The sequence below is a fragment of the Ictalurus punctatus genome, chromosome 10, assembly GCF_001660625.3.
Source record: "Ictalurus punctatus breed USDA103 chromosome 10, Coco_2.0, whole genome shotgun sequence".
Lineage (NCBI taxonomy): Eukaryota > Metazoa > Chordata > Actinopteri > Siluriformes > Ictaluridae > Ictalurus > Ictalurus punctatus.
Genome location: NC_030425.2, coordinates 8960332 through 8971773, shown reverse-complemented (window position 1 = coordinate 8971773; position 11442 = coordinate 8960332). Strand labels below are relative to the sequence as shown.

Here is an 11442-nt window from a genome sequence, read left to right as displayed (position 1 = left end):
CTGCATTTGTTGCTAAAAAGGATAAACCAACATGAAGATTAGAGAGCTGTCTATGGGAGAAAAGCAAGCCCTTGTGAAGCTGAGAAAAGAGAAAAATTAATCAGAGGCATTGCGCAAACATTGGGTATAATACCAATACCACAATTTGAAATGCTCTAATGCACAATTTGAATTAAGCTCTAATCAAATTAAGACAGGTGGCGTACTCCTGTTTTAGTCACATTATGGACGTGTATTACAGACATGTAAACACAATCACATTATGAACGCCGTGTGAGAGTTTTCACCGCATTTTGCAACAGGACACGATCACACACGGCAGTGCATTTTATGGTGAACAAGAGAGTTCGGCTGCGTCCCAAACGTCCCTACTATAGGCCTGTAGAGGGGAAAAATACATGTATCTTGGCTACTATATAGACAGTAAGTACGCGGTTTGGGACGCAGCCCATGGCTTCAAGCAGTTGTCTATTAGCACGTAAAGCATGACAAATAATTAACTGAACTTAAAGCGTTCGTAAAAAAAATTAATAAAAACACCCAAAACTGTATACGGTACCATAACGAAGACGAACTGCATGTTGATACGTGAAATTCTGGAGGGACGTCGGACGGCGTGGCGCGGTGACGTAATGACGCGGGCTGTTAATCTAATTATGTTCTAAAACATGTAAAATGGGTACATGACAGGAGTATTCTAAAAGCGCCTCATGTAAACACCTTAATCACAATATTATCTTACTCAGAGTAAGGTCAATAATTAGAATACTGCTGTCCATGTAAACGTAGTCAATGAGTCACAGGCTTGATGCAGTTGTTACACGCAAGGAATATGCAACCAAATAAGTGTTATTTGCTTTCATTTACTTCAAGACTGATCTGTTCCTATAATTGTGCTCAACTAAAAATAGGATGATCTGATACAAAAGGTTCTATGTTTTATGCTGTTTAACACATCTAGATGCAAATACCTGGAGATAACAGCTGAAATCTTGTGTCTTTATATCTCAAACCCAAATGTCCTTGGTGTATAGCACAAACAAATGAATTGGCCTAGGCATTCTAATAGTTTCAGAGGGGACTATATATATATATATATATATATATTCTCATTATAGGATATTAAATAGCCTTTTTATTACTAAGGAATGTATCTCATGAGTGCCACGGACATGTGTCAGTGAAAACAACAGGCAAACTGTAAATTTAAAACTGTTTATTATTCCATTTCAGGTCTTACAAAAATATGACAAAAATAAATCAACAGAAATAAATAAGACCATTTCCTATGATCATTTTCTTTGAAAATGAAAGAAACTTTACAGTGGTGTATTGGAAGAGCATGTTAGTTTGTGAGGTTGCCTTCAGAGAAGGAATTCTACACACTTGGGTACTACTAGGCTCTCTTTTCCCACTGTCTGTGACCGCACGTATCCGCTTCTGAGTGGCAATTTCTTAAAAGTATAAATCAATAGCCCAGTTAATTATTCACAGTAGGGTTGAACATAAACCACAGTTCCTAAGTCACGTATAAGGTATTCTTATAGATTAGTAAAAAATAAATGTCTGATCTTATTAAATAACATTAACTGATGATTAACTGGATATGACATTAACTGCTGGACAGATATGACAGAAACCTTGCAGCATCCATGGTGCTCTTCAGTTAAACTAAGACATAAAACTCAGCATCTTTTCTATAAATACAGAGTAACACTCAATAGGGTATGAATTATAGCTTATTAGTTAATATTTATAGAACATAGACATCGTGCTTCAGTATAAGCCGCATCAGGCTGTGTTTCATCTCACTTTGCACAGAGTAAATTCTTTCTGCACAGTGGAGTAAGAGACTTTTTCTGTCTAGGAAAAATTGTCATTAATAAATAATGAAATTGAAATGAAAATCTATTTTAAACCACAGTTATATCTACCTGGTCAAAGAAATATCATGTGTGTTGCCCTAATACTCCAGAGGAATCTTTGTTATGTACATTTTCCGCATGATAACTTTGAGAATTATAATTTGATTTGAAGCAATGCTAAATAACACCTTTTTATTGAAATAGTTTAAAATACTTGGTTGATTATGAAATGCCATTTTATTATGCTATTACCATTGCTATGTTTTGAAATGTATGTTTGTTGTGTCTAAGTAGATATTATATATATATATATATATATATATATATATATATATATATATATATATATATATATATATATATATATATATATATATAATCGTTAGGGAATAGGTTGGTTGAGAATATTTAATTAACATGTAAATTCTATTATACTAGAACATAGAAATGCAATATTAGAAAACAGTCAAACAACTGCCATCTTGAATTGTGTAGAACTTAGTGGGATGAAATTATTCAAAAACCCTCTCTCGAAATGTTAATTTTCTATTCAAGACCCAATGGAAGCACAGGGCTGATTCAGGAAGTTTGTATTGGGCTAACAGATGGGCTGTATGAACAACATTAAACATGAAAGATAACATTGCAAATAACCAGTTACTATGTCTTGTTACAATTCTACTTTTTGACATTACTCAACATTCAGGATGTAAAACCTCAGATCTGGATGAGCAAGGATTATTGTTCAGGCTGACATATTATTGCAACAGTTATTTGAGCCAACTCTGTCAATGAAATGAGGAAATAAGTGCATAGTTCCTGTTACCTATCACATTACTGTAATACTAAATAAAACCGCGTATTGTTTTATTTTTCTGGCACCATTCATTCTTTTCACGTAAAAATGTAATCAAATCACTTCACTTATATTAAACAGAATTGCTTTAGTTCAAATCCATTGTTGGGCACATCAAGAGAATTGTTTAATAACTGGCTTATCGTTCCTCTCACATCATTTGTCTTTTGTTCAATCTTGTATTTTGGGTAATGCTTATAAATTATGAACAACAAAAAAAAAAACCTGTGCAAATTGTTTGCCTTTTCTAGGGGTCAATTCAATTTCAGTGATTTTAATTCATTTGCAGTTCAGCCAATGAGCAGATTGCTGAAACCCGACTATAGGCTACATTTTAAAGCTGATTGTATTAATGTGATTACAATAATGAATTGACACTCAATTAATGAAACCGTATGCACTTTCTGTGTCCCGCACTGAAACACTGCTGAAATTACATGGATTCTTCCATTCTCCTTCACCTGGTCCATCAGAGCTGCAAGGAGCTTTTTTGCAAACTAAATGTATCTTCTGGTAAAATATTCCAAGCAGTTATGGCTTTACAAAGAAACTTTATCACAATGCACAAAGTGTTTCTGCTAGTTTTGCTTTGGCAAGTAATGAAATCAGAACGATCAGAATAAACACGGTAGGAATGAATAGGCAAATAAAACAGGTTAGACCGAAGTTAGAGAAAGCACCGAGATGTACAGAAACCAGATGGGTTAATAATGCTTCTGTAGTGCATTGCAATGAAAACAATAATTAAGCACTTGCATACATTATGAGGCAAGCTGGTGTTCTCCTATTCTTAGCAAAGTCTTTCCCTCCCACCAGCAGTAGGATTTAGTGCAAAATGTTCTCTGAGGCTGCAACTAGTATGAACTGTGGAAATGGAAATGCTACGCATTACTACACTTCCTCACAGAATCCCTTTGCAAGGCAATGCCTGTATTTTACGATGGTCCAGCAGGCTTTTGAGTTGCAAGTCAAGGGAATGTCTTCTTCACAAATCAAGAAATCACTCCGTCATACCAGTGTAAGAACTGAAAAAAGTGAATGTTGAGGTCAAATGCTATCCTCTAGGTTAAATATATTAAGATGCACAGGAGGACTCGCGCACACACAAGTTTTTTTTTTTTTTGTTTTTTTTTTTGATTTTAGTATCAATGATAGTCTTGATCTCCAGCATTTTCTATGTTTTTAGGCTATAATAACAAAGGAGGGAAAAGCCTGTTCAAGCGGCTATTTGCACTTCTGCAATAAGAGATTGTATTTTGAAGTAGACGTTATTAATTCCTTTACGCCATCCATACGCTATACTCTCACTTTCACATTTTGCCCTTGCCACACTTGCCTCAAAGTTTTTATGCAGGCCTTCAAACTTTCAGAATGACTCCAGACAAACCTGTGTATCTGTCATTCAAAATAGTGATATTGCATTTTCTTCTGTTTGAAACTATATGTTCTAGTGATGCAGGAATTTCTATCACTTGCAGGTTTTACAGCACCTCCTTATTCAGGAAATACTGCTGCAATTGCTTAACTAAACCAGCTGCTTTAAGTATAAAAGTTTTCAGAATTAAAATCACTCACAGTTGAAACCGATAATGTTCAGATTATCAATCTGTGGTGTTTTTTTTTTCTTTTTTCTTTTTTCTGAAGGTCTCACTGTATGATATAAAACTGATGGTAAAATATTTTTAACACTACGAAGGGTGCTTAAAATGCTTACAATTTTCAGACCATGATAACTTAAAACTGCACTATTCTTTCAGGAATATCATTTTCAAAACGCATTAGAAATGCAGCTCATGCATTCCTGTATGTATTGTAGACAAAAGGCATTGTGTGTGTATGCAAGGGGAGTCATCTTTGAAAAGCCTATGTTCCTCAGCAAAAAACAACACTATTCCATTTTCCCCACAGTATTACTTAACAGCCTCCAGGCTCAGTCTGTCACTGTGCTGAAGGGCACTGAAAGGACTTTCTTTATCCCTTTGTTAGTAATTTTTCTACAGTAGGTGTTTTTTTATTGGATTTAGATTTTAGGGCCTGAGGACTCGGAGTCTAATGAGTGTCCGTTCTCCTGTTCCTCTTCCCCTGGTGATGGGATCTCGTCTGGCACATCGTTGAGATCAGACCTTGTTAGCGCCTTCTCCACTGGCTGTACCCCCTCCCCTGGTTTTGTGAGTTGAGCCCCATTCATACATGCCCCACCATCTGATTTCCCAAAATTAAACAGTTTCCCAGGATTGAAGGACTTGCTGGGGGACTGTGATCTCTCCTGTCCAAGCGCAGCAATGCTAGAATTGGCTGAAGCTGAACCTGCTGCTGCTTCCTTTTTGTTTTCTGGAGACTTGAGGAACTTGAAGCTAAGGAAGCCCGGGAGCTTCGGTTCGCTCCCCGTTGGTGACTGTGGTGAACGGGCCGTGCCAGAGGAAAACTTGCTCTGCAGAGGGATGATCTGTTTGAGTTTCATTACGTTATTGTTGGCCAGCAGTGAGCTGGGTCTCTTCGGTTTGTCACTTACAGAGCCTCCACCCCCCCCACCCGATCTGGATTTGCCTCCTTGGCTCTTTTCATGATGGTGGTCCCCTCCAGAGGTGTCAGGCCGCCCATCGTCTCTCTCACGCCGGGCCTGGTACTCAGCTTGCCGCTGCCGTTCTTCCTCTTCTCTTTTTCTCCTCTGCTGTTGCTGGAAGTGCTGCTGTGCTTGGCGCTCATGCTTCTGGCAGGGACCAAACACACATTCATTACATACCAGCAGGAGAAATGAAAAATATTGAAGATTGCTGACGACTGCTTATGAACAAGATCTACCTTGAATGCCTCCCTGCGCTGAAACTCCAGTTTGGCCATTTCTTCGCTTACCCAGCTGGGGATGTCAGGGATTGCCACATGAATGACATATTTCAGTAAGACAGCAAAGTGCTGTAAAGTGGAGAAAATATTGAATAAATAAGTACTGGAGTATTGGAGAAAATAAAATGCCTGTGGAACAGTTCCGCATGTGTATGTGTGTAGGAGTGTATGTACCTCTAAGATCACGATCGAGATGATGGCCATCTCAGGGCTCAGCCAAGGGAAGAGCCTCTGTAGCTGCCCACACTGACCAATCAAGTAACAGTTCACTATGATTGCTATGAGACCCATGGCCTCCATTAGTGTCTGTGTGACAAAAGATACAGTCATGCCATCATCTTTCAATACTCCTTAAAAGATCATTTATAATTCATGTCATTCATGGCATTCTCACCTGCCACTGTCCAATGCTTTCCACTCTCATGCCAAATGGCCTCTGGAGGCCTGTGCAGAGCTTGAAGGCATCACTGCGGATCTCGATGATATTGTTAATTAGGGCACACATAGCTGCCAGTGGGAAGGCAGAGGAAAAGAGAACCACGTAGCCAAACTGAATAAACATTTCCTGGTAATCCTGCAATGTGTCCTGGAAGTTCAAAGAGTTCATTTGATCAGACTCTTTTACTTATACACACCAAGGACATGGAAGCTACCGGAGATGTTATATGTAAGTCTATATTGTATAATAAAGTCATAAAGTCAACAGAACAGTCAAATCATTCATAAAAATTCTCTTTATGATAGCACTTTTACCTCATATGTTTGCATGCAGCTCTCGATTTCAGCTTGGGTGAGTGTAATGGTCTCCTGCTCTTCAGGGGGATCCATCCATGACTCTCTCCTGCTCTTACTGTCGGCCCTCTCCAGACTCCGGCCTCTCTTCCGCAGCTTCGGCGGCACACCGCTCTCAGGCCCTGCTGAATCTGCGGCCTGTTCCTTTGCCTCTGGGATGACGTTATCATCGTCATCGTCACACATCTCGAAGACCAAAGATGGGTCCATGCCCTTCTCGACCATGGTGGGGCTCCCCTCCTCCAGGAAGCTGTCCTCCATGGGACTGATGCAACCGACAGACTTGCGCTCTACCTTCTCGATGAAGCTGACTTTGCGCAGTTTGAGGCCACAATCGATGGCATTCTCCTCCTCTGTCTCCTCTGCACTGTTCCTAGCACCAGCCTCTTCCTCATGCTCCTCATCTGGGACACCACAGCCTCCATTCAAACACTTGCGCTCATGGCGATCTTGTTGGCCCAGAACACCTTGTTGGTTTCCCTGCAGGCCTTGCCCGGGGTTGCTGGGTTTGCTGGGAGACATATGCGCCCTTCCAACTGCCAGACGTCCATACTTTATTAATGCTGATACTAGCAGGTCCCATACAGCACGCAAAGTGAGTTCTCCCAGGCGGTGGCGCTCATACAAGTACGGCTGCAGCACTTCCTTTAAATTCTGCATGAACTGGCGGATTATCAGCAGTGTTGCAAGCATCTGTAGGTCATGCACAACACATAAAAAAAAAAAAAAAGATAAAATAGATGATCAAATACTCCCACAAAATATAATTACATTTTTCTAGGCTGTGAAGTGTCCTGAGAGAATGCCCAACTTTATCTTTATCTTATAGACATATTGCAAAACATATTCTCCAGTAAAAGTAGTGTCAAAACGAGGGGTCGCATACGAATCTAATCATCCGGACTGCAGTGTTTTTAACCAGTCGCTTGTTTACTTTGGGAAAACCCAAGAGTGAATTATAAGGTGAGAGAAAACTATTGAATGAGTCATCATATTACATCTTGCAGTCTGAGGTGTGGGCCTAGCTGGGAAAGCAGAGGAGGGTTAAAACACCTGTATTGTTTTTCACATGGCTCAAATGACTATAAATTATATCAAGAATGAAAGTGTTTGTCAGACTATTTTTATCTAACCTTATACAGACATACCCACCTTAAAAGTACAGAGCCATTGTATATGAAGCATTATAATCATTACCCCACATGCATACACCACATACTGTAACTCAAACAATGTGTGACAAGCAATTGTCCATAGGACAAATGATGATAGCTCTACTCATCATTACGCAAGTCCAGACTTTTTTTTTATGTGGACATGTCGAGCAAACATCAACCCACTGCCATACTAATACTAGGAGACATGTCGTATTGTTCCTGAGTTACAGCACCAGAAGAGGAAGAACTCCAGCAAATAGTTTTGGGGAATCAAAAGACAGATGGCAACATAGAGAGCGAGGCAGATGTACCGAGACGGAAAGCTGCGGGAAGATACTTGATGGAAGATTTCCCAACGAGAGACGCATATCACCCAGAGCAATACCAATACAAATGCTGTAAGCAGTCACAAATACACATCCATCCATCTATTCATACAACTGGTATAGCATCTTTTCAGAAATCGTTTCTATTTGCCTGGGAACTGAATTACTGCTTTCTCTTACCTCCTTTAGACGCTCCATGTCTTTGAGGTAGAATCCAATGTAGAAAAGGCTGAGATATGAATTTACAAACTGAAACTGCAAGACAGAGGTTAAAGGAAAATGCGGTAAATATAACAGATGAATTTGGTCACTTTTGTTAGTTTTTATATCTATGAGCATGTGTACACTACATATGTTCAATTACATTTTATATGTATTACTCAATTCCTTAAATGGCAAGAACTCATAAAGCTCAATGATCATGAAAATTTCTGGAACTGTGCTGTGCCTAAGATACAAAGTAAAAGCCGTAAAATTTCTTCATTTCCATTTTATATACTATACATATAGTATAGAAACAGATACAATATATTTTATCTTAGCATGCAAGGAATCTGGTGCCCTAGAGAAGGGTTAAGGCCTACAACGGTAGCTGGGATTTGACCTCTTTTTCTCTTGATCAATAGAACCTTAACTGCTGAGATACTACTGCTCACATCTTTGGCATCACAGCAGCATGATATACTCACTATCCACGTTATTAGGAACACCTGCAGCTATCTAATGAGCCAATCATGTTGCAGCACGGCAAAAAAAAAAAATCATGCAGATACAGGTCAAGAGCTTCAGTTAATGTTCACATCAAACATGTGGTCTCTGTCACTTTAACCGCGCCATGGTTGTTGGTGCCAGATGGCCCGGTTTGAGTATTTCAGAAACTGTTGATCTCCTGGGATTTTCACACACAACAGTCTCTAGAGTTTACACAGAATGGTGCAAAAAAACAAAAAACAAAAACCCAACCATCCTGCTTCAGGATCCTGCGTTTCTGTTCTGCAGGCTGAAACACCTTGTTGATGAGAGAGCTCAGAGGAGAATGACCAGACTGGTTTGAGATGACTGGAAGTCTACAATAACTCAAATAAGCACTCTTTACAACCGTGGTGAGCGGAAAAGCATCTCAGAACACACAACACATCAACCCTTGAGGTGGATGGGCTACAACAACAGAAGTCCATATCAGGTTCCACTCAAGAATCTAAGGTTATCATGGCCACAGGCTCACTGAAACTTGGACAGCTGAAGAATAGAAAAAAAAAAAATCACCTGGTCTTTTTTTCAGTCTTCAAGTGTGGAACCCAATGTGGTCTTCTACTGTTGTAGCCCATCCACATCAAGGTTCAATATTTTGTGCATGCTGACTTAAATCTAGACTTAAGACACATTTTTACTCTTTGGTCTTCCATTGCTATTAACTTGTCGATTAGTAGCCTAACTATTATCTTTTATTATTTTTACATTTTATTTCATTGTATATTTGATTGTATTTTATGATTGTAAAGCATTATTATTTGAGTTATTATATCCTTCCTGGCAGCTTGAACCAATCTGCCCATTTTACTCTGTCTTGTCTTATCAACAAGGCATTTCCACCCACAGAACTGTCACTCACTGGATGTTTTTGTTTCTGTGTAAACTCTAGTGACTGTTATGTGTGACAATCTCAAGAGATCAGCAGTTTCTGAAACACTCAAACCAGCCCTTACCACGATACCAACAACCATGCCATGATCAAAGTCACAGACATCACACTTTTTCTTCATTCTGATGTTTGACGTGAACTGAATTTTGTGCATTTTACTGCTGCCACATGATTGGCTGATTAGTTAACTGCATGAATGTGCAGATGTAAATGTGTTCCTAATAAAGTAGACAGTGAGTGTATATATATATATATATATATATATATATATATATATATATATATATATATATATATATATATATATATACACAGTATATTATATTACAGTAACAAACATATCATATCTGCCTCTTTAAACATGACAATTCTAATATATCACTATTGCCATTTCCACAGACACATATGCATATATCAGACCAAATATTCATATCTTAACATCATTATAATATGCTTTTGTTCCACATTGCATAAAAGAGACTACTTACAAGAACCATTTTGATGATGAGATTTTTTTCATAGGCACTCTGGAGTCTGTAGTTCTCTGTTGTAAATATAGACAATCATTTACATTCGAAATGTCCAACACAAACACAGCAAAGACTCCAGAGTGAAATGAACTCTTATAATGTTAATTTGTCTAACTATTGTATAAGTGTTCATGTAAATGAAACGTACTGTTCAAAAAAGTAAAAGGCCTTACATATACATATTTAAGCGCTTCACTACCTGAAGTTCTGTTTATTACATAAGCAATCAAACACGACATGCTGCTATAGGACAGTAATCAATGACAGGGTGGTTTATTCCTCTTACACCACAGCAATTTGTCAATGATTAAATTTTTTTTTCATTCATTAAAGAATAACATTATAACAGAATACAGTTTAATCACAGTTTAATTTCATGTTGTGGAGCATCCCTAAAAAAAGCTTTTCTCTCATCACTTATGTTATAAAGGCTATAAACAGTTGTTTCCTCACCAGCCTTGTAGACTAGAAACATTTCCATGTTAGAAACCTTATCTTACAGCTTTACCTCTGACTGTTACAAAGCATGGATACTGTAGACTCCGTCCAAGAATGTTAAATAAACGTCTTCTCACAGAACACTTATTAACCACATCAACACCATATAAACGATTACACACGTTTTTTTATTTTTTATTTCTTCATGTGGAGCATCCACTAAACGTGTCCCTATCCATGTGTTTTTTTCTATAGAAATGATTAGATAAACGGCACTCTGGTATAATCTGTTATAACTGCTATTTTCATGTAAGCAAGCAATATAAATAACAACAAATAATAATAATAATAATAATAATCACTGCAGAGAATAAATCATTTTCTCCTTTTAAAAGCACTGAAGACTCACCCATGTCATTAAGCCAACAGGCTATCTTTCTGTACACCTCGTCACATGCAGTCACAGTGATGGCCAGTATGATTTCAGGGATAAACCTCACCACCCGTGGCAGCTCTTTAATCCCCATCACAAATTCCTGTCAACCAGAAACGCAAGTCAATTCAGAAGTCTTCATATTTGTAACGCTTTATTCAATGTCTTTTCCCTATACACAGTTTAACCAGACAGCATACCATTACAATATGCCATTTATGAAATAATACACTGCATATCTGCACAACACAATGTCAATCGACGATTGAATTTGGGTAACCTTTATGAGCACAAGAATGATATAAGAAGCAAAAATTGTGATAGCACTAACCTGAAGCTCAAAGCAGATGAGCATGGCCAGGAAGACAAAGCAAAGGCAGAAAATACAGACAGGAAAGCTAACCAACCATCGGAACACCCTCCTCCTCCAAGGTGGGTAATAAAACTCCTCACAGCCCGTCACTGGACTGCACCGCTTCACACCCTGGGTGAGAAAAAGATAGATCCAGGAAGGAGACGTATTAAGGAGTGGCTTAAACTGCAACTATACCTACATAAT

At 38.4% G+C, this 11442-nt stretch overlaps 1 protein-coding gene and 1 long non-coding RNA gene across 4 annotated transcripts in view; one reads left to right on the top strand and one right to left on the bottom strand.

The window, feature by feature from the left end:
* Positions 1 to 4710: 4710 nt before the first annotated feature.
* Positions 4711 to 11442, bottom strand: part of ano8b (anoctamin 8b) — a 40204-nt gene continuing 33472 nt past the window's right edge. For 2 of the 3 annotated variants that reach the window (XM_047158168.2, XM_017478416.3), the window contains exons 9-17: positions 11215 to 11367; positions 10860 to 10986; positions 9971 to 10026; positions 8021 to 8095; positions 6319 to 7050; positions 5960 to 6151; positions 5740 to 5871; positions 5524 to 5634; positions 4711 to 5431 (exon numbers count right to left, since the gene is read on the bottom strand). In XM_047158168.2, coding sequence (XP_047014124.1) covers positions 4742 to 5431; positions 5524 to 5634; positions 5740 to 5871; positions 5960 to 6151; positions 6319 to 7050; positions 8021 to 8095; positions 9971 to 10026; positions 10860 to 10986; positions 11215 to 11367 — 2268 coding nt within the window. In that variant the 3' untranslated portion in view covers positions 4711 to 4741. The remainder of the gene's footprint in view (positions 5432 to 5523; positions 5635 to 5739; positions 5872 to 5959; positions 6152 to 6318; positions 7051 to 8020; positions 8096 to 9970; positions 10027 to 10859; positions 10987 to 11214; positions 11368 to 11442) is intronic. The other variant, XM_017478418.3, reaches the window with a different exon arrangement.
* Positions 7436 to 9716, top strand: LOC128633698 (uncharacterized). The gene is made up of 4 exons (XR_008397077.1): positions 7436 to 7912; positions 8030 to 8124; positions 8840 to 8943; positions 9483 to 9716. It is a non-coding gene; the product is annotated as an uncharacterized LOC128633698 (long non-coding RNA).